Below are 23,116 nucleotides of genomic sequence, written 5' to 3' on the forward strand. Positions count from 1 at the left end.
GGGCTGCGGGGGTCCCGGGCGGGGCGCGGGCGGGCGGGCGGGCGCTTACCTGCGGCGGCGGCGGGGGCCGGGGCGGCGGGGGCCGGGGCGGCGGGGGCCGGGGCGGCGGGGGCCGGGGCCGGGCCGCGGGGCCGGGGCTGGGCGCGCGGGCCGGGCGGGGCGGACACCAGCGGGCCGGGGCCTGGCCGTCCCCTGCCCTCCGCCCTCCGCCCCCTGCGCCTCCGGCCGCGCGCGCGGGGGCCGGGCCGGGCCCAGACGCACTTCCTCAATCCTGCGGCCCGCGGGCTGGCGGAGAGCGAGCGCGGGCGGGGGGGCTGCCGCGGCGCTGCCGGCGATCTGCACGCGGCGCCTCAGTTTCCCCAGCCGGAACCCGGAGGTGCCCCGATGCCCGCCCCGGAGGCCCGTGAGCCCTCGCAGCGCGCGGCCCCCGCCGGGCTGGGGAGATCGGCCGGTTCTCTGCTCGACCCAGCGTCGTGGGCGGCCCCTGGGCTCCGGAGCAAGACCCAGCGGCTGACCCCTGACTTGTATCTGTTAGGCAGGGCCTCGCAGTGACCGTTCAAAAGGCAGGGGATACTCTTACGTACACCTCCGTGCAGGGCAGGATAGAGACAGGTATTTTTTGGCTTTAGAGTTTTGCAAACGGTGCCCCTTCCGGCACAAGAATTTAATTGGGGCTGGATACATGAAGATGCCACTGTTGGGTGAATCATTTTAAATTCTGCGGGGAGTGAGTAGGTAAAACATGCTGGAATGTTGGCCGTTTATCATGTTTCGACCCAATACGTTCATCACCCGACGGAGACCGTTATCCGACGGCATCACAGAGACGCACGGACGTGCAGCAGGCATCGGACCTGGCTCCACGTGCCAACCACAGAAGGACAAGCCGGCTCAGTTAGAAGCAGATGGTTCTGCAGCCCGGCGGGACCCGCACCCTAGACCTCTCCTGCGCTGCGACTGGAAGGCTCCTCGGATTTTAGCGCAAGTCGGAGACTCGCCACCACCCTCACTGCCATTTCACAAACGCCAGGCAGACGCAGGGCCCCCGCACGACCTCAAGGACACTCTGAGCAGTGGCCCCTTGGCAAGGGCACCACGGGGCAGCTTCGCTTTGCTCCCAAGAGGCTGCGCCTTTAGCTCGCCGGCCACGGAACGCCCTTTGCAAAAGGGTGGGTGCGGTTTTGCAATCCTGTCCTCAATATTTTGGTCCTAATTCCAGTATTCAAAAAGCAGCAATGTGATTGCTACCGAAAAGTCCCTAATAATTTGCAGGGCGTGGCGTCGCGGTGCTGAGTGAGCCCGGCATTCGCGGTGCGGCGCCTCCGGGGCGCGCGGCCCGCCATCTAGCGGCAGCACGAGGAACAGCACGCGGGGGAGGGGGGCGGCGGGAGGACCCTGGAGCTCACGGCCAACACGGCCTGGACGACTCAGCTTCTCTTTCATTCATTCATTCATTCATTCATTCACTCATTCATTCATTCATTCATTCAATTTTATTTTATTTTATTTTATTTTATTTTATTTTATTTTATTTTATTTTATTTATTTTATTATTTATTTTATTTTATTTATTTTATTTTATTATTTATTTTATTTTATTTATTTTATTTTATTATATTTATTTTATTTTATTTTATATTATTTTATTTTATTTTATCTTTTAGATTTTTTAATTTAAATTCAGGTTGCCGGCATATAATGTAACACCCAGTACTCAGCTTCTCTTTTAAATTAATTTGGGAATAGGCTAGGGAACATTTCCAATGTAGAGAACAGCGAGTGGACTGTTTTGAGTCAATTATATCCCAGCATTTAACTCTATTCATTAGGCATGAGTTAGTCACAAGTTTGCCTGGGAAAGTTATTACAGACCCGTTAAGATCTCTTCCTGCTTCTTCTTGACCCCCACTGACCCATGGTCCTCTAGCTTTTGCTGTGGGTAGCCAGATTCTCAGCACCTCCTGTGGGAATGACCCCTCCTAAGGTGGAGCCAGCGGGAGGCTACCTCCTCAACCTAACATCTCCACCTCACACCCGCACTGTCTTCTAGTCATTCTTCATCTGGGAAGTCCGTTTCCTCAGATACTCTTTCCTGGACATTTTTTTTTTTTTCCAAATCCCTTATCATCCACCTTTAAGCTCAAGTCAGATACATGCTGGGGGAGAGGACATAAATTATTTGTCCACTGTCAGGAGAAGTTATTGTATTCCAAAAGGTCCACTTTTAGAGAACGTGCCCATCTCCTGTGCCCCCCCCCCCCCACTACAAGCACACAGGTACATGCAGGCACATGCACACACATGACAGCCAGATGGTGTCCCCAGAATGGTTCCCTTCAGAGAGTAAACAAAATGAAGGAAAAGGCCATTTTCCTAGAATTTTCTACTCACATTTAGATTGAGAAAGAAAAGGTTTCTAAATAAATTAATACATATGTAAGTGCATACATTAAGAGAGATCTGATCCAAGCTTCCCTTAAGTTTTCTCTTAAAAGGTGGCACCTTGTTACCCATGGCCAAAGTGATCTGGACTCTCAACATCAAATACACAGGTATAACTGGATGGACCTAACCAAGTACAAGGGCTTTTTTTTTTTTTTTTTAAGATTTCGTTTATTCATGAGAGACACAAAGAGAGAGGCAAAGACATAGAGGGAGAAGCAGATTTCCTGCTGGGAGCCTGATGCGGGACTCGATCCCAGGACCCCAGCATCACGCCCTGAGCCAAGGGCAGATGCTCAACCACTCAGCCACCTAGGTGCCCAGTTTCCCAGTTCTTGATCCAACCTCAGTGTCAGCTCACAACTTGGTGATTGAGGCTTCTTAGAAACTTCAGGTAGGTTAAACCCAAGCACCTAGATCCTTGTGAAAAATGCACACAGTAGCAGGATGCAGTATGTTCCCTAAACCCCTGTACAGTCCTCTCCATCATTTACCAGAGTCACCCACTCTGGAAAAGGAGACTCGAGCAGCTTAGGTGACAGCTTACACTTTACCAACTAAAATGCAGAGCCTCTGAGGCTGAGCTCCCTGCCTGCTCAACCTGCAACACCGCGCAAGTGGGCTTCACGCTCAGACTAAATACTAGGGCTGATTGATTGAGCAAATGGAATTTGAATCTTAAACTCTCAATACTGCTTTATTACAAGCCATTTTGTACAGAAGCTCCGAGAAAGAGAAAGGTCAGCCACAGAATGAAACAAGTTTTGTCCTTAAATGAAAAAAACATAAGGATTGTCATATATCTGATTTTATTTTATCATTGTTGCATTGTCGGACACAATCTGCAGTTGGGGTCAGAATTCCCAGGCCAATAGGATTTTTTTTTTAAACCATACCACAGGAGTAAACCTTAAAAGAAGTGAAATCTAATACTATATAGATTTCCATTTCTAAATACAGTATATTACAGAAGGTTAAATATACCACCTCTGTTTACTTACAACTATAAAAAGATACATTAACTATACCAATTATAAATAATGTAGCATTTCATATTAAAGGCATTATTGTACAATGAGAGATTAAGAACCCTCTAATGAATTACTATCAAGGTTAGTGTCTATAGTTACTTGAGATAAAATCCTGAAAATTCAGTGTATGAAGTCAACTCCTGACTTAGCAAGTTGCTGACAGTTTAAGTGATAAGTATTAACTGATGTAGAGGAGGTGAATTGCATATTGCCTATTTCTAACAAGAATGACAACCCCACTCCATATATGACTTTCCTTCATTCATACACTGGTTTTGATGTTTATTTTACTAGTGCTCTCCCCCCAATTAACTCTCAAACATAATTTAATTCCCAAACATAAGCACCATTAGAAAAGTAACTAGTTAGTAACAGTGAAAGTATCCAAATAATGCAATTATGTTTGGTTTTGTTTTTTAAAAGCCATACTGAACACTTTAAAACTTGGGGTTGCACCGCATTTGCACATATAAAGTGGAAAAGAAAAATTCACGACACGTTAGTGCAGTACTCAGGCCACTTTAGCTGGAGACCCGGTTCTTCCATGGAGTCTGGATGTTATATTTGTTAATCATTAATTAATATCAAAAGAGGACTTTAAAAAATCAGACTGTATTAAAACAACATCCTTTCCAGTTGCGTATGTTTTGCTAATCTAAAATAGATAACCAAACCAGAGACGAAGAAATCTACATAAGCTGATCACAAACTATTAATGCAAGTGGTAGAAATTCCTAATTTGTAAAAGTGAATCATGGCTCTGATGTGCAAGACGCGGTTGCTATGCTGTGGTAGTGTCACAATACTGTGTCCTTAGCAGCGATGGTGACACTAGCAATGTTCTCTGCCTAAGAAAGTGCCTTGGTTAAGGTAGACTGTGACATAGTTTTAGATAAATATTTTGGGGGTTGATTCAGTCATATTCCAAAAGGAGTTTTGGTTTTAAGCTGAGTCCCATGGTCAATGTCTAGATATAGTCCTTGAAGACCTATGCCCATTCACAACCAAGACCTTCAGTACCCTTCCATGGTACTTGCTTCCCCCGAGCTCCCTACATTGGATCCTCAAAATCCTGTTTTTATTTTGTTTTTAACTTAGTCCTGTTTCTTTCCCACTAAGTGGTAGGAGGGGCTTCTTCTGCAATCAGGTAACCCCCCAGAGGAAGCCACAGGTGCAGGGAGGGCCCTGATTGCAGAACAAACCTGTAGTTTTTCCAAGTTCTTACTGGAGTCAGAGTTGGCAAAACATTTTTAAGTGACCGCTGGATACTTCAAATACCACTTCCTGTTGGCCACACCCTGAGCCTCTTCACTGTCCCTGGGGACCTGGTTGAAAGGGAAAAACAGAAATGGCCAATAGCTCCATCCCTCAGGCAGGACGGCAATTTTTCACACACACACCAGAATAAAACAGGAAGTGTGAGAGGAAAATAAAAATCATTCAAATCCAGTAGATTTAAAGTCTCCAGGACGAAGTAACCGGGGAAGGCAGGAAATGCAGGTTTTCTTCGGCAAGTTCCATCTGCCACATTCAGCTGTCAAATGTTTGAGGAAGGAGCCTGTTGTTTCTTCAGGGGCTCTTGTCGTCGAGTTTGATGGTGACAGTTTTCACTTCTGTGTATTCAGCCAGCGCGTATTCACCTCTGCGATCACAGAAAAGAGGAGAACGTGAAACAGGGCATGTCACTTAGCCATTCTGTTCCACTGCATTCTAACATTTTTTTAAAATAAGTTCCTGGAGGTTGAACAGCTTTTTTTTTTTTTTTTTTAAGATTTTGTTTATTCATGAGACACACCACACACACACACACACACACACACACAGAGAGAGAGAGAGAGAGAGAGAGAGAGAGAGAGAAGCAGGCTCCATGCAGGGAGCCCGATATGGGATTCGATCCCAGGACTCCAGGATCATGCCCTGGGCTGAAGGCAGGTGCTAAACCACTGAGCCACCCAGGGGTCCCCTTTTCCAGTGCATTCTAACATTTGATGGGTCATTCCTCTGTTGGGCATTTGGAGTCTGTGCAAAAAGTCACAATGGGATGACTTAATAGAGGCATGGCCAGGACGGTAACACCATTAGTGCTTTTAAGTCACCGGATGTGTAACTTAAGTTTACCTATCAAGTTTTTTGGTGCGCGATGCTTTGGAAAGAAGGGTTTGCCTTTAATGAATGAAAGGGATGGGAAAAGAAAGAGGTGGAATCCCTGGGTGGGGAGTACAGAGCGAGAAGAGGGCCGACAGGGGTGAACAAGGAGGAGAGCTGGGGATACGGCCAGAGGATTCACAAGGAGCAAGGAAACGGAGAGCCTAGAGTCAACCCTGGAGCCTGAAGCTGGCAACCAGCTGTAAGAGGTCTAAGGTCAGCCCAGAGCAGTGAAGGGAGCAGACATTAGCACAGACTGGACACAAGGATGACCACAGCCTTTGAGTTCACATCTTTGGTTCGTGCAGAGCCCAGATGACCCTTCTCAGGCATTATGGGCCATCCTCCATCCTCTGGGAAGCTCCCCTTCCCAGAACTGAGATGAGACTTTGGACAGCTTTAAACGCTGCTCCAACACTTGCTCTGCTGTTAGATGAATAAACACGGATCCTTATTAAGGAACAGAGGTAGAAGTAGAGGTGGCCACTGAAGGTTCCCACTTTATCCCTTAGATCAGTGGTTCTCAAAGTGTGGTCTCAAAGCCTCAGCAACACCTCAGTGCTCTCAGGCCACCTACCCTGCCCCTGATATACTGGGGTTGACAGAATAATGCCCCTGCTTCAAGGTGACCGTATCTCAATTCTCCAAACCTGTGTTAGGTTAGATGGGATTAAAGTTGCAAATATTAGCTGGTCTTAAAATAGGGAGGTTATTCTGGATTACCTGGATACACCCAATGTAATCACAAGGACCCTTACGAGGGCTAAAGGGAGGCAGAAGAAGAGAGTCAGAGGGAAATAAGACTACAGAAGCAGGTTCAGAGAGCAACAACAGGGTTTCCTTTGAGCACAGAGGAAGGGGCCACCAGCCAAGAAATGTGGGAAGCCTCTAGAAGCCAGAAAAAGCAAGGAAACATATTCTCTCCCTGAAGTCTCCAGAAAGGAATGTAGCCCTGCGCACGCCTTGATTTCAATTTAGTGAGACTCAGATTTTTATCCCACGCAACTGTATAAGATAATACATTTATGTTGTTTAAACCACGAATTTTGTGATAATTTATTGTAGCGGCAATAAAAAAATGAATACACCTACTGAAGTGGGGCCCAGAAATCTGTGCTTTAACAAGCCAGTGGATTCTGATACAGCTCAGTTGGAGATCCACTTGCTTAGGCCTATGGAGGCAGGTTCTTTGCCTTCCCTAAGCCTCCAACCCATTATCTTTAAAATGGGCATCCTATTGCCTTCTTGTCATTATAATGGCTGGAGATGATTTACTATCGAGCACCCATGTACTTATGTACTGGTAAAAAATAAAGGGTAGAAAGTATTATTATTATTATTATTATTATTTAATTAATATGTCATTGGGATTTTTTTGGTAGTACCCTAAAAGAAAGAGGTCAAGAACCCATGAGAATGAGTGACGTATTTTGCAATCTTTTCTAAACATAACACAAAATATAAGTCACATACAGAATGATGAATTCATTTTGTAGAGCAGAAAAGCCATTTAAAAATCCCCTCAAAACAGATGACGAACTAGAAAAAAGTTACATTCACAACTCTGTGTAAGAAACAGTGCTGTTTTCCTTAATATACAAAAAGCTCTTAAAAACCAATTAAAAAACCCCACAGCAACCAAATGGAAAAAAATCAACAAAGGGCATGAATAGGCAGTTCACGGAAAAACAAATACAGATTACTAGTAAGTGCAAAAAATATGCTCAACACCCTCACAATTAAAGATATACAAATCAAAAGAGCAGGAGCTCATTTTTCATGTGGCAGATTAAATACCCAATTTTAGGAATTTATTCTGAAAACAATCTCCCATGAGTGCATAACGATTTATGCATAAGGGGGAACACCAGCATGGTTGGTGAGGGCAAAAGCCCTTGGAAATAACACAAAAGTCCATCAGGGAAGATCCTTAATGAAAAGACTAGAGGGATATCTGAAGCCCATTCTCAAGGGCCCATTCTCAAGGGCAGAAAGTAATTTGCTCCCATTTCATTTGAAAACAGAAAAGAATGCACATATGTACACCCACTGTATGCAAAAGAAATGCACAATAAATTCTAAAAGTGAGCCTATAGTGTGGCACTGTTAAAAATGCAAAGTAATTAGTGATTTATCAACTTCGTAAAGAAAAGTAAACTGAATGATTAAAGTCCCACTCTTCTAATAAGTAGCTCATTAGCCCACTAACTAATAAGTCCAACATTAAACCATTCCTGTAAGATTAAGTACATGAATCATCCCATTCTTATTACTGCAATCACTGCCAACATTCAAATTCTTGCTGCTCTTATTGGACCCACGGTGGCGTGTCCTAATGTGTTTCTTGCCCCCTCATAATGATCTTGGTGCTCAAGGTTATCCATGAACCCAGTCCTTCTCCTATCTGACCTCACCAGAATGTTGGGAAATAGAGGAGCTGGGTGACCATGTGCTCCCTGCTATGCACTCAGAACACAGCACCTGCCTGGTGCACCAAAGGTTCTCATGAAATATTAGCTAAGTGAACAAATGAACAAAATGAATGAGGGAACAGTGGTTCCTTCTAATGAACGGGATTGTGGATCAGTGGAGGGAGGCCTAGACTTTCCACACGTCTCTTCCACATGTGGATTTTTGTTGTTAATGTTGCTGCTGCAAAACCACCAAGAAAAGTGCCCAGAAGGAAGAGCACTTGGAAGCTTCGTCCCCAGACCCACACAGGAACAGATCCCCCAAGGGGACCGTGGGTGGGCGGCAGGGAGCCAGCCCCTGTCCAGGCGGCCGGGGATGGGGAAAACCATGGAATCCACCGCACCGTGCTCCAGCATACAAAAGGAGAACTGGCTGCGACATGAAGACATTAATCAGAGACAAGTGAAAATGGAAATTGGGTTTCAAGTCAGTTTCCAGGCTCCTTGTGAGTTATGCTAAAGTGCTTTATCAAAAGCCTTGGGAAAATATAGGCCGAGGGTCAGAAAAACACATTGGAAAAAAGTCCCCGCAGTGGCAGGATAAGACACGGGCTGGGCTGTGCTCTGTGCCAGGTGGGGGTGCTGGGACCCTGGACGGGCTGTCAGAGCAGTGGGAAGGGAGACCAGTGACAGGTGAGGAAAGCGATAAGCAACAGTGTGAGTTTGTACAGGCTAGAAGTCAAGTGGGCTCTACACGCCCTTCCAGCAGCTTCGACATCCAAGGCCATCTGCTTGGGAAGCAAAATTCTTGTTGCAGCAGGGAGCTGCGCCTGGCCTCTGTGTGGGGTTCTGGGTCCCCCACCACAGCTGGTCGAAGGCAGCTGATCAGAGGAGACAAATGGCCATGGATGACCTGGCTGGCTTCATTCTGAGTGCCTTAGAGAGGTGACACCTCTATTGAGCAGGGCGTGGTGGTGTAATAGGTCCATGAGTTCAACCCCACCTCTGTCTCTTCTGGCAGTGTGACCCAGGAAAGGCACGGAGCCTCCCTGGCCTCCTTGGCTTTCCTCATGAAGAAACGACGGTAGTAGCAATAGCCATCTACAATGAATCGAATGTATATATTTGCCTATAATTCATACACTGAAGCCCTAATTCCCAATGTGAAGGCATTAGGAAGTGGGGCCTTTGGGAAGTGGTTAGGTTAGAAGAGTTGGAAGCCCTCATGAATAGGATAAGTGTTCTTATAAAGGAGACCCCAGGGAGCTCGCTCACCTCTTCCACTGTGTGAGGACACAGTGAGAAGACAGCCATCTGTGAAACAGGAGCGGAGCTCTTGCCAGACCCCAAATCTGCTGGCCCCTCTATCTCAGGCTTGCAGCCTCCAGAATTCTGAGAAATCACTGCCTCTTGTTTCAGCCACCCTGTTTATGATATTCTGTTAGAGCAACCAGAACAAAGTAAGACAGCATCACATGGACTGCTGTGAGCATGGCATGAATTAACACATGCAAAGTGCTCATACAGAGCTTGGCAGAGTGTGTTTGGCAAGTGCCAGATGTCACCAGTATTATGGCTGTTGGGGGAGCCCTGACAGGGACCCAGGTAACCCCAGCACAGGCCTGTCTCTCTTAGGCAGTAGGATGTGAAAAGAAAATGAAGCAGAGGTGCATAGACCCCAACACAGACAAGCCACTCTGGGGACAAAACATGATTTCTGCAGAGGGTTTTCATGGCAGAGAATTTACTGAAGTTCCCTGAAGGGGAAACAAGTCATTGGACATAGAGGGACACCAGTGGATACACTCTGCTCAGATGTGTAGATGGTTCTGGCATATGTGCCATGGCTCAGGAATGGACTAGAAAGAAAGACCAAGATGGGGGATGGGACCCCAGCTCCATGGAGACTGGTCAAAAGCATTTGTTCAGGGAAGGAAGCCAGCCCCATTCTCTTATAACATCTTTATTAAGAATCTGGAAGGGGAGCTGCCCAAAGGCCCCAGTAGAGGGGCCGAGGGGAAGCATCTGAGTGCTCTCACTGAAAGATGTACAAACAAGGCCGAGGTAATACATTTGTATATAAATAATACAAACTGTTTAACTAAGAGAGCTCGCAGCCCTCTGAGATGTTCTGGGAGTAGCCCTGCATGTTGTCACAGAAGGTCCCCCTGGGAAGATTGGTCCTACAAGCTGTTTGTCCACAAAGGCTAATAAAATCCCAAGCAGCACCATGAAGGACGTGGGAGAGAAGGCATCATCCAGCTGGAAACAACAGTGTGTCCACTCCCAGAACGTTCTGTCCAGCTCCATCCCTGGACCCTTCATCTTGGGCCAGACACAAGAAGGCCTGTCCATGAGTCTATGCCTATGGAGTTCACCTTCCTGGAGGGCAAGGCAGAAAGGAACCCTGGAGGAGTATGCAGTGGATTTGATGGAGCCATGGAGGACACGGCAGTATGTCTCCCAAACAGGCATTGAGAAGGAGCCAGGGTCACCCAGAGTCTGTCTGTGGAGCCTTTTGCTAGTGCGGCAGATACGGTCAGAGCCTGACCTGGGAGGGAGCCTATTTTCCTTGCTGAGGGCTGGGGCTGGCGTGAGTCTGGCAAAAAGTTCTACCCCTATCCTCATGTGGAGAGCCTGCACCAAGTCTCTACTGAACATCTCCATGCATGATGGGTGTTGGGGAGGACCTAGAAGCTGAGGCTAGAGGTTTGGTCCTGGATCCTGAAAGAGTGTGGCACCAGGATGAGGGTGGAGAAAAGCAGAAGTGGAAAGGCAGGAGGGAGAGAGAGGATGGGAGAGTTCCATCACAGCCCCAGAGGGAAAGGGCCACCAGCCTTCCTGACATGGCCCATCCAGCCTGACCCATGGGAGCACAGGCAAGGTCAGTGGCCTGGAGCCTGTGCCCCCACCACCCTGAGAACCTAGTGTGTGTTGTATTCACCTGCCGGCAGGCGTGCGATCACAGATACTCACAGTTCTCTGCCATTTCCTGACATTTTAAAGCCACCAAATGGAGCCTGTGCGTAGATGGCATTATAGCAGTTGATCCTAGAGGAAGAACGAAAGATGCTCACGATTATCTGGAGAAGACCCACCTGGGGCGTGGCTGTCCCGGCTCTCAGGGGCTTGAAGCAGACCGCTGCCTAAGGAATGACTTTTCGTCACAGTTTTAATGATGGGGACAGTGCGTTTTCAACTTCTGTCTTCTCATTCTTCTCACCAGAAGCTAAAATGTGAATATTCCTAAGTATAAAGCTTTCCGCTGGGATATGAAAGGAATGTCAAGGTGAGAAGAAAGGAGAGGGAACTTGTGGCATCGGGGAAAAAGATTTGGCTTTGAAATGAGCCAGACCTGAACTCAAAGTTCTGCTTCTTGGCATGAAGGATTCTGCGCTGGTTACTCAGCCTCTCTGATCCTCAATTTATATTCATCAGCGTTACCATCTTTCAAATAAGGCTAATGTCATCTGCAGGATGAGTCGTGAAGCAAGGACTTTTGTCCACACTTTGAACAAGACCATGCACTGCTTTATTTTTTTTTTTTAAGATTTTATTTATTTATTCATGAGAGACACAGAGAGAGAGGAGGAGATACAGGCAGAGGGAGAACCAGGCTTCCTGTGGGGGGAGCCTGATGTGGGATTCGATCCCAGGATCCCAGGATCACAACTTGAGCCGAAGGCAGGCACTCACTGAGCCACTCAGGCGTCCCCATACACTGCTTTTAGAGTCAGAATAAAAATGAAAGGTAGAGGGAGTGAAGCCCAAGAGGCACCACAACACGGTGGTCCAGAGCAGGGGCACCAGAGCTGGACAGCTGACTCAGGGCTCTGCTCTGCCACGTACTGGCCGTGTGACCCCAGGCAAATCACCCAGTCTCCCTGTGTCTCGATTTCCTCCTCTGTAACATAGAGACAATAATGGTACCTATCTCACAGGTGGTCATGAGGATGGAGCAAAGCTCTCAGACAGTGCTTGATACATAACATGACTCAAAGCTGTCTGTCAGTAGTCTGTCAATAGAAGGGCAATGAAGCTAGCAAGCCAGCGACTCAGGACAGCCGAAACACACACTTCCTCTACTCACCAGACAGTTCCAGACTCCAAGGCAGACGCCAGCTTCAGTGCTTTGTCAAGGTTTTTTGTGAACACAGCTGCTGTGAGTCCATATTCAAGGCTATTTGCTCTTTTGATTACTTCTTCAATATTTTTGAACTTCAGTATTGGCTGTACTGGTCCAAAAATCTGTGATTAATTGCAAGAATGGCAGTGAAAGACATGTCGGACGAAGCACAGACACTGTGAGCAAGCATTGCCTTCATTTTACCCAGAGTGCTCACATGCCTGAGGAAGGATGGCTGGAGGAAAAAGAATCCCAGGAGATCTTTTTGGCTACTTGACCATTGACATCTGAAGGGAAGGATTACAATTAAACAAAACTTAAAATGCCAACTGGAAGTATATCTCAGGCTTCCATCTCTTATTGTAATCAGGGCTTCAGAGAAGCCCCAGCCCCTGACTTTGGAGTAGCCCCTGCCCGTTGATGTGCATGGAAGACAAAATTTTGCATGTTTTTCTTGGGAAGTTATTGCTGAGGTGTTTGCAAGGGCACAACTGTGGGACCGGGTGCCCCGACCTCTTGGTGCTGCGCTCGCCATCAATGAGAACGCCATAAAATGTTTCCCTAATAACTCCCAACTCCCAGGTAAGGGGGTGAGAGACAATGTTCCTTGCCATGCAAAATAAAAATCTCCAGGGGAAAGTCTATAAAATACCCACACAGGAAGCCCTCAACAGTGATTCATTTTCTTTTGCGTCCCAAAAGACCACATTCTGGGATCCAACTACCCAGAACCCTAGGTGGGAGTCAGTGGCCCATCTAGATTAACAGTGAGATTGAACAACAAAGTGAGAATCCCTTATGGGGGGGTGGTTCCTCAATCTCCACCATTTCTAAGGACGCTCACAGAGCGGAAAACTTCAAAGGGAATTCCAACCGGGATTGTTCTTTGAATGAACACACTTGTCTGTCATTTTAGTTCTGTCTCGGGGGACAGAGGGCAGCTTTGGGCCATGAATCCACTGGTATAACCCACAGGTGGCAAGAGCCCTCCACCATGGGCCACCCAGAAGATGTGTGAGAAGACAGAGGGACTGTCACCCCCCAGAGATGTGTGAAAATGGGGGAGGGGGTTAGGACAAACTCTGCACCCGCTAAACTATGGTGGGGGTTCCCAAAGGCAGGTAGGCAAGATGGCTTATCTCGAGACCCCAAAGGAGAGGAGGAGGCCACAGGAGAATAGATAATGCTCCCCTCACAAAGACTTCTGGGATGTCTAAGCCCTAGAGAAGGCTTCTGCTTGTAAGGCTCATTCCTCTTGCTCCCATCCCCACATCTCACAAGAGTCCCCTTGGGATGAAGCATTTCCTACAACCCCTCAGTACCTCCTCTTTGGCAATGCGCATGGTGTCAGTAACTTCTGAGAAGACAGTGGGTTTGATGAAGAGTCCCCTGTCTTCCATGGCCGAACCCCCACATTCCAGCTTGGCCCCCTCCTTCTTCCCACTCTCGATTAGGTCGAGGATTTTGTCAAACTGCTTTTGGTCAATCTGCAAAACACAATGAGGAGTACAGCCCAGATTCCTTTGGGGTAGCAGCTGCCATCTTGGGGATCGCACGGCCTTTCACACAATTAGCTGTGCTACTTCTAAATGACCTTGCCAAATTATAAGTCACACAGAACAGAGGTGCCTTATATGCAAATATTCCTCCAATGCACAAGTCTAGGATCTTTAGCACAGGGGAGAGAAGGGGAGACAGGATCTCCTCATCCTCTCCAGGTGTGGGGTCTATTCATAAGACTGACATCTTCCATGCAGTTAAGCAAATCTGTGAACAAAACAAGATCTGAAGTGGCCACATTCTTTGCTCTCTCAACTCTTTACATCCTTCAGGGGGTTGCCAGATTTAGTAAATAACACTACAGGATGCCCAGTTAAATTTAATTTTTGAAAACCAATGAATGACTTTTTTAGCATAAGCATATCCCAAACAGTGCTTATCTTAAAAAGGGTCTTGTTTATTTGAGCTTCCAATCTTGCTGAGTGTCATGTAGGTTATCTGGAAACCCTGCTCCCTTCTCACAGGGCACCACCGTGCACCAGGGTGACAGTGATTGGAACTGTCTGTCCATAGTGAAGAGGAGAAGGGAGAAGGAAAGCTGACCACCTTACCCAGCACTCCAGGGCATAGAGTGGCATGAGCTTGAAGGTGAGATGGATGGGCTTCTCCTTGCTGGTGAGGAGCCAGATCATCAGAAAGGCTCTACCTTCTGCCACCCTGTCTAGAGATCTCTGGAGCCAGAGTGCACCCTGTACCCCCAGTGCAACATTTTTCTTTTTGACATGGCACTCAACCAGCTGTCAAAGGGCACCCTTTTAGGGAGACTGTGCTTGAGGGCAGAAGTCCTCTCTCCATCCCCAGTGGTCCTTCCACCCACATCTGTGGGTGCCCTGTTCTTGACCATGACTCTGTTGCTACTCCCCTCCTCTTTGGCTGAGAGAGACAGAGTTTTGTTAGGTTTGCCATAGCTGAGCTTTTAGATAGAAAAACTGGTTTCATTAAAAGCAACTTTAAATTTAAAAAATAAGCAAACCCAATGGTGTATTTGGAAAAATGTCTGTTCCTGAGGATCAGGCTGGTTTTCCCAGAAAGGGTGGGCACATAACCTTGTACTGGGCCAGTCATCTCCGGAAGTGTGGATCCAGTGTTAAAATTCCAAATACACCTTGTACCAGCATAAATTCCAAGCAGATCAAAAATTTAACCATGGAAAATGAAAGTTTTTCTCTCATGTAGGAAAAAGCCTCTATAATCATGGGCTGCTGATGGTCTTTCTATGATGTGAAATGCAGAGGCCAAAAAGAAAGATTGATAAATTTGAGTTGTAAAAAAAAGGCAAAGACATCATACAAGCAAAGTCAAAGGCAAAACCACAAACTGGAAGAAAATCTGACAAGCCTATCATAGAACCAGAGCTAATCTTTCCTTGCATTTCAAGAGTTCTTGGAAGTCGAAGAAAAATGACCAGCAATACAAGAGAAAATATGTAAAGCACCTGCGTAGTTGATAGAAAAAATACTACAAATGGCTTTTAAACATTATAAGATGTGCTGCCTTAATCATCATAAGTCATGCATGCATATTAAATTCAAACCAAGTGAGATATCATTTTGAACCATCAGATGGGCAAAATCCATGTTGTATCAGTAAGGCTGGAGACCTAGACAAGCTCATACAAGGTTGGTAGGAAGACAGGTTGGTTGATCCTCTTGGAAGGTGATCTGGCAATGCTTATAGAACTTACAAATGAGCTCTCACTCAGCAATCCCACTTAGGACTATGTCCCACTGATTTCTTTGCATGAGAGCAAAACGACATACTCTGAGACATTGCGCGTAACTGTACACACTCGCCTGTACATCAGAACATGTCATTCGAATTCTGGTGAATTCGTACAGCAGAATTTTGTGTATACATGAAAAAGAATAGGGCGGGTTCTCATGGACTAGTATGGAAGGCTTCTCAAGTTTCTTACGAGGACACAAAAAACCAAGATGCAAAGCAGGATGGATATCACAGTTATCTTTTGGGTAAAAACAGGAGAAGGGAGGGTATCTATAGATATTTGCATATATATGTATATATATACATAAATGCGTATATAAAGAAGTTTTGGAGGGATACATGAGGAACTAAGACCAGGGGATACCCACGGGGGGAAGGTTAAGAACCAGGCCTATGAATGGAGTGGGGAGGATGGAAGAAAGCCTTTTCTTCACTGACCTTTATATGCGTTCTAGCTTTTAACCCCTGTATGTATTCCCACCTCAAAAAAGTAATTCAAACAACTGCAATGGATATAGTCGTATCTCAAGGTTCTCTCAACTTCTCTCTCAGTGAGCCAGGTCTTGGTTAAAAGTTCCAAGTTTGCTCTTTCCTCCTCCCTGGATGACAAGAGGGCTTTCAGGGCTTCATCAAATTATAGGTCCTGAGTGGCTATGACCATTCTCTACGTATCTGTCCCGGAGGCAGTGCTGGGCCCCCGTGGAAAACCTGCAAATCCAGACTCCACTCTTCCTGATGAATCCATGTGAACACATTGTTTCAATCTAATAATCCCCCAAGAAATGTCCGCTGGAGCCTTCCAGTGCTGGAAGAAGAACCTGCCAGAAGCGAAGGACGCGGCAGGGCACAACACCAGAGACAGAGCCGGATGGACCCCAAAGGACATGTCGAAAGCTGCACTTGGCTCTGCTGGAGAGGGCACTGGATCCTGCTCCCACCAGGTGGCCTGTGCAATGTTTTTGCGCCTCATTGCTCAAGTTGCCAAATAAACCTGAAAGATTTTGGAGCATTTAGTAAGCAACTGCCTGCAGTGGACACCGATCTAGGTCAGCTAGCTGTTTTACAGGCAGAAGACAGACAGGACTATTTAGACAGCTGTAAATCCTCTCTGAGTAAAAATCTTATTACTGTAGATGAAAAAGCACTTTGGGAGAAAAAAATCCAACAGTGTCCTAAAATAATATGCTGAGGTTAGGCGGCTTAAGTGAGCTTTCAAAAGGACTTTTAGCAGCAGCATCAAAAGCACCGATGAAATCAACACCCATTCTGCTTGAATCTGCTCTCTTGGAAGAGATTTCTGTATCTGGCTTCAAAAGTCAAGCCTGGAGCCTTGGAAAAGAGACTTATGAATAATGATGGGGTGAAAGGTTTTCCTTAGTATGGGATCAGCTCGCATATTTCCCACGGAGTCTGGATTAGCTTTACAATCACGGTGGATTTGATAATGGCTTGTGGCCATGTTTGCATTCAGACCTGAAATCCAACCAAGGCCACTAGATAACTTCGTGTCACTGGCCACTGGGTTTGGAGCTGAGGTCTGGCAGGGTGGGGAGTTCTGGCCACAAGCTGGGATGCTTCTCCTTACCAGGGTCACGTGGCATTGGAGCCACAGTGCATGTGGACTGGGGCCTGGCAAGAATGGGCACAGTGGTCAGAAATGCACCTTTTGCACATGGTCCTCCCTCTTCGCCCCCATGGGATGGTAAGCAAGACCTGACTGACATGGCCTCAAGTCATGCACAGACATTTTGTGCCACCCTAGATCAGGAAGCCTGTCATTTAATGCTCCCCCACCACCTTTAGAGAATAAAGACTTATTAGGTGCCTTGAAATACTCATAATATTCATCCATTGCTCCCATTTTCCAAAGACAGGGAGGTTTGGAAGGAGCTTGGGACTTCCCCAGAGTCACAGGACCAAATGTGCACTCAGGTCCACAGCTTCCCGAGTAAACACATGGTGCCAATGCGGTGGGGAAGCAGCCAGCTCCCGGCATAGACACAAGTAGGTGAGTCTTGACATGTGATTTGAAACTTCATGGCCAGAATAGGACTCTGGCTACAAGAAAAGTAGGTTGCTGTCGAGCTCCATTTCAATAATGCATGGGATGGTGAGGCTGCCCTCTTAAATATTTATCCATCTGCTGCACTGCATAATTAGTAAGAAAGTGATACAGGATGTGCCCTTTTAAAGAGGTTATTAAACCTCGCGGTTATGATCATTTTCATCCTGTCGTTAGTTTCGGAAAACAGGCCTCCAGAGACATGTTCTGCCCAGAGATGCAGCCCCATTCCCCGAGCCCTCTTCACTCCCTCTCTCCACTGGGATTCTTTGGTTTCTGACGGTCACCTTGTCTTGTGTGCGAGCTCGAGGGAAGGTCTGGAGGCTGAGACTGTGGGCTCCAGCTACTCTGCCTCTGCCTGTACCTCGCCGCCCTTCAGCCAGGATTACAACCGTTCTCCTGCAGGGAAGACCAGCCAGGTAAGACAGCCTCTGCCTGAGTTTCTCTCTGGGGATCCCAGTGGCTTAGAGACGGGATGGTCCTCTTGGCTGGAGGGTGCAAGCATAAGGTGCTATGAACCCGGAACGCTTCTCTCCTGCTGAGGCCCTGAGCTGAGCATTCTCTGTTGCAAAGAGCAAACCCTCTGTGTGTCCACTCCTGCTTTATGACCCCACGGAGACCTGATGGGACTGGACTGTTGATCGGCATCTAAACAAAAGCCTCGAGTGGCAAGTTTAGTCAGCCTCCCTTGCTTTGAGAGGGACCCTGGGATCTATAGAAAAGCAGTAGAGCTGTAAGGGGCCAGTCCAAAGGGGCTGCCTGGTTCAGCCCCCAGACGCACTGACATATCAGTTGATTACCTGGGGCCCCTGTTCTGTTCTGATGTCAAAGGGGTCTCCGATGGGCCGTTTCTTGGCATATTCCACGCTCCTCCTGACAAACTCAGGGTAGATCTGCTCCTCCACGAACACCCTGGAGGCGGCTGTGCAACACTGACCTTGATTGAAGAACACTCCCTGATGGGCGCACTCCACTGCCAAGTCCACTGGAGGGGGGGAGGCCGTGGCGGGGGCAAGAGGAAGCGATTAAGTCGTTAGGGCAGGACTAGTGACAGCTGTAACTCTAATTGCCCGCACTAGAAAACAGCCCTGGGAATGGCTGCATTTCAGAAATTAATTTTATTCCCGGCATTTCTCAATAGAGAGGATGGAAAAAAGGATTTCTGGTGCATCCAGTTTGGGGTTAAATCAGTCCCTGGGAGAACTGCAGGGCTTCTTTGCTATGCTAAGGAGCACAGAGAGTTGTTACATTCCCCTGGTTCTTGGTTCACCTGCTCCTGGGTCCCTCACTCTCCCCCTTTCTAGAGGACCCACAGTTCTATAGAATAACCTCCCACAAGTATTGATGTAGACCAATTGGTGAGAGCTTTTCCACCTTGAGTCTCCTCCACCATCAAGTCTTATTAAGTCAGCTTCTTTTGCCTATTGAGTCTAAGTAATATTAACTTCATGTAGAACTCACACGGGTTAAAAAGAAAGCACTGATTCTGCCTGAAGGGTGCTCAATCTGAACTGGGCGGGCATCGTGTTAAAACTAGAAGGGTGCTTACTAAGTAAAATCTTTGGGGGATGTGCTTCATGAAGAAGAATGCTCAGCAGGGTATCATTTACAGCTCATGGTGTGGCTTCTAGTGCTCCACGGTTAGCTGGTTTTTGTGCACCCCCCACTCCCCTCCAAAGCACATACTGCTGCTTAGGAAATGTAGCTTTCCTCTGCACAGGCCAAAGCATGCTCCCCCCACCCCCCCCACCTGCCCTGGGGGTATGGGGCAGGTCATCCAGACACCCAGCATCGCTCTTGAGCAGCTCCGAGGAATGCTGCCCTCTGCTTTGAGAACCGAGCCATTGCTTTCCAGCCAGGTCTTCCATAGAAGTCCCTATAGCAGCAGATAGCATCATAAGGATCTTGCCCTCCCTGCACCCTCCCCTTCTCTGTGCCAACTCACAACTGTCCCTCCTCCAAAAGAACAAATTCATTTCCTTCCTGTGCCCTGATGGGAGCCAGGGGTGGTGGCTGTAGGGGTGGGTGGGGGATGGGGGCATGTTACTAATTGACATCATGGGTGGATGCCAGTTATGCCAGAATTGAATTTTGTGGACTGCCTGGAGGAGGAGCAGGAGATGGCTCCGGAGGGCATTTAGGACCATCGTAAAACCAATCCTCAAACAGGAAGTTTTGTGTTTTAGCTACAGTTTTCTTCCCAGGTGAGGAGAGAGAATGAGCTGAGATAGAGATGGGGCACGCAGATATGGTGATCCAAGAATCCAAAACAGGGGTCCTGCCTCTTTAGGACTGGAGTATGGGACCTGAATGGGGCACCAGTCAGAACTGTTCCATGTGGCTCCAGAAACCAGTAGCGACACCAATGATACTTCTACAAAGGAGCACCAACCCAGGCAAAAAATGAGCAGTCTGTCTTCATGCCCAGTTTCCTCCTCCTTCCCTGAAGCTTGCTTTCTCACCCAGGCCACTCTCCCATGGAAAGCCAGCTTCAAGGAGAGGAAGTGATATCAGTCCTTTACACCTTAGCAAGAAATGGTGCTAGAATAATTTTACTCGGGATATTTGCAGTTCCCACCTTATCGGGAGTGTGCAATGGGAAGCTTTGTTCTCCATGAAAGGAATTTCTGGCACCAGTGGGCAGGTGGGGGAGGCTATTCTACAAGGTGCTTCAGGGTATCTGGGAAATCATGCTTCTTGGCGGTTGACCCTGTCAGCAGGTGAATGAATGCCCAATGAGGCCCTTTCTTCCTTCTTCTGGACATGGCAGCCAAGAACAACAGATAGTTTCATATTGTGTCATGAAGCTCTGGTGAGACACAAACTGCCCCTGAGCTGCTGGGCAGGGTTGCTTTTCCAGGGCAGAGGCGGTGGAGAGAAAGAGAGAGAGAGAGAGAGAGGACCCAGACATGGGGGATATTTTTAAGGGTCCACTGCCACTGGCCTCTCACTTGTCAGGCCTGAGAAGGAAGAAACATCTCAAGTTTCTGAGAGTTTAAGCACTGCAGGAAATACTGATCGGGGGGAGGGAGGTTGATTAATGCCTGTTAGTGGGGAGCACCTGCCCTGCTCCTCCTTCTCTTGGCCATCTCCCTGCACAGGGGCTCTGGAGAAGAATCTGGATCTGCTCTTTGTGGCCCCAGCTCTGCAGGGATGGGAAGCATAAACATAATCTCGAAGGGCAGAAACAGGCAGCCTCTGGGCCACCACATAGGACATGTTTCTTTCCAATGCAGCTTTTCTATGAGCAATAAAGCTGGTGTTTAGATCACCATCTGCCTAGTTATGGCAGGACAACCCAAAGTGGAAAAACAGCCTGTGTGTGTGTGTGTGTGTGTGTGTGTGTGTGTGTGTGTGTGTTTCTCTCTCAGTTCATTCTGAACTTGGGCAAGGAAGCAGGGAGAGATTTATGGACTGCCTAAGCCCCAGCAATGCCCAGAAGGGGAGAGACTCACAGTCAGCATCAGCACACACGATGCAGGGGTTTTTCCCCCCAAGCTCCAGCGTCACCCTCTTCAGATTGCTCCGAGAGGCGGCTTCTTTAACCAACTTTCCAACCTTCAGGATGAAAAACAAACTGGATGAAACTTTGGATGGGGCCAGACCTGGTTTGAACATTTTGGACAAGCCTAGGAGGCAACAAGCACAACGTGGCCAGGGATTCTCTGCCTCTCCACCTAGGTGCCTTGGGCCATGATGATGCCTCTCCACTCCTGTGGCCTCTCCCCACATCTCCTCATGGATCAGACTTTGACATCACTGAAATCCTCCATCTGAGCTGCTCCACTTACAAGGGTGGAGTGGGAGTCTTTGGAAAGCCCAGGGATTTGCCCACAGCCACAGAGCTGGCTAGCGGCAGAGTCAGCTAGTCACTAGTCCTGGTGCCCATCCTTCCTGGCAGCAGGCTGGGACAGCCAGTCTGGTAAAGGGCTCAAGGGGACCCAGGGGCAGTTGTTCCAACCCTCACTCGTGGGGGATGTGGTTCCATGTGGCTCTTTGGTATAATCTGAGGGAATCTCAAAAAGTTATGGTTAATGGGGAAGCTGATCTTCAGGAGAAGGAGCCAATTCTCTGGCAACAGACTCAGGACTGAGGCTTCCCAGGGCTAAGAGAGAGGACTGGGACATTCACTCACCAGCCTCCTTCGCGTGCCTGAAGGGTCTGCCTATCATTGCACACATTGCCAGAGGCTAGGCTTGGCCCATCCCAGAGCAGGCCCCCCAGATTCAGAGCTGGGGAGACTCTCAGGAGACCAATGCGCACATGGACACTTAGAGCCAGACAACTAGCGAGAGGCAGGGCTGGGCTCTTCTCGGGCTGAGGCTGTTTGCCCCAAGACTAAGGCATGAGTGCATTTCAAAAATTAGGGGATCCCTGGGTGGCTCAGTGGTTTAGCGCCTGCCTTCAGCCCAGGACATGATCCTGGAGTCCCAGGATCGAGTCCCACATCGGGCTCCCTGCATGGAGCCTGCTTCTCCCTCCGCCGGTGTCTCTGCCTCTCTCTCTCTCTCTCTCTCTCTCTCTCTGTGTGTGTGTGTGTGTCTCGTGAATAAATAAAATCTTTAAAAGAAAAAAGTTCAAAAATTGGCCAGCTCACGGGTGATGTACTGAATGACGTTTGAAATAGTTCCGCGGTGACAGTGATCGTTCCCAGAGAGTGACAGAAGCAAAACTAGTGTGCCACAGGCTGGCAATTCCTTGTGGGTTGGGGTGTGCTCTCCTGGCTGGATGTAGCAGGCAGACCTAGGGTGGGAAAACACCCCCCGCCCCCCACTGATGGAGATGCCTGCCAGTTGAGCAATCTCTAGGACCACAGAGAACACTTTCTTGTCCTCGAGGTTAGCTGCAAGTGAGAGCACCAACCCCCTGGACCCATGGGCAGCCCTACAGATGCCTAGAGAGGGTTCAGGCAGAAAAGCCAGGCAGGGGGAGGAGAAGGGATGACTCTGCTATTAAGAGGGGCAGCAGCCAGAGGGCAGGAGCCATGCCTGGCACCTCTCTGGCCCCTCATCTCCCCAAGTCAGGCACGGAGCTGCTGCTCCATTGGGCATGCTGAGCACCCACAGCTATTGTGACACCATGCAGGGGCCCCTGACTCGGCTTCTCTAGCAATGCTCACTCCAGCCAGCAAACGAGGGTGGAGGCAGTACTGACCAGCAGACCACAGGAGGGGGCTCAGGCTCCTGGCTGGACCAAATTAGTGGGGAGATGGGGACTCATACTACTTGGGAAGCGTTTACTCATTTCTCTCTCAGAATATTAAAAATAATTCCACACACAGGTGTGTAGCACTTAAAAGGAGGAGAGTTTACATCTTCCCCTACCCTGTGTCCCAGGACCTGCCCAGAGGTGGCCATAGGAAGAATTTCTTGGGTGTCTCATGGACAATTTCTGTTTCTCTCCACACACACTCTTCCTAATACTATAGCTATTAGGACCAGAGGTGGCCATAGGAAGAATTACTTGTGTGTCTCATGGACAATTTCTGTTTCTCTCCACACACACTCTTCCTAATACTATAGCTATGTTCCCACGGTTTGCTTTTATTGTGCTGCAACCAGATGGCAGACAGTTTTCCTTATTGGAATGGCTCTGACACCTCGTCCAGAATGGA

General features: G+C 48.0%; 1 protein-coding gene across 1 annotated transcript in view; it reads right to left on the bottom strand.

Annotated features, from left to right (window-relative positions):
- Positions 1 to 3,234: 3,234 nt before the first annotated feature.
- Positions 3,235 to 23,116, bottom strand: part of ALDH1A3 (aldehyde dehydrogenase 1 family member A3) — a 37,836-nt gene continuing 17,954 nt past the window's right edge. The window contains exons 8-13 of the mRNA XM_072737111.1: positions 20,958 to 21,060; positions 18,303 to 18,487; positions 13,478 to 13,642; positions 12,120 to 12,277; positions 11,006 to 11,080; positions 3,235 to 5,115 (exon numbers count right to left, since the gene is read on the bottom strand). Coding sequence (XP_072593212.1) covers positions 5,043 to 5,115; positions 11,006 to 11,080; positions 12,120 to 12,277; positions 13,478 to 13,642; positions 18,303 to 18,487; positions 20,958 to 21,060 — 759 coding nt within the window. The 3' untranslated portion in view covers positions 3,235 to 5,042. The remainder of the gene's footprint in view (positions 5,116 to 11,005; positions 11,081 to 12,119; positions 12,278 to 13,477; positions 13,643 to 18,302; positions 18,488 to 20,957; positions 21,061 to 23,116) is intronic.

Source organism: Vulpes vulpes, chromosome 14, assembly GCF_048418805.1.
Source record: "Vulpes vulpes isolate BD-2025 chromosome 14, VulVul3, whole genome shotgun sequence".
NCBI classification, from domain to species: domain Eukaryota; kingdom Metazoa; phylum Chordata; class Mammalia; order Carnivora; family Canidae; genus Vulpes; species Vulpes vulpes.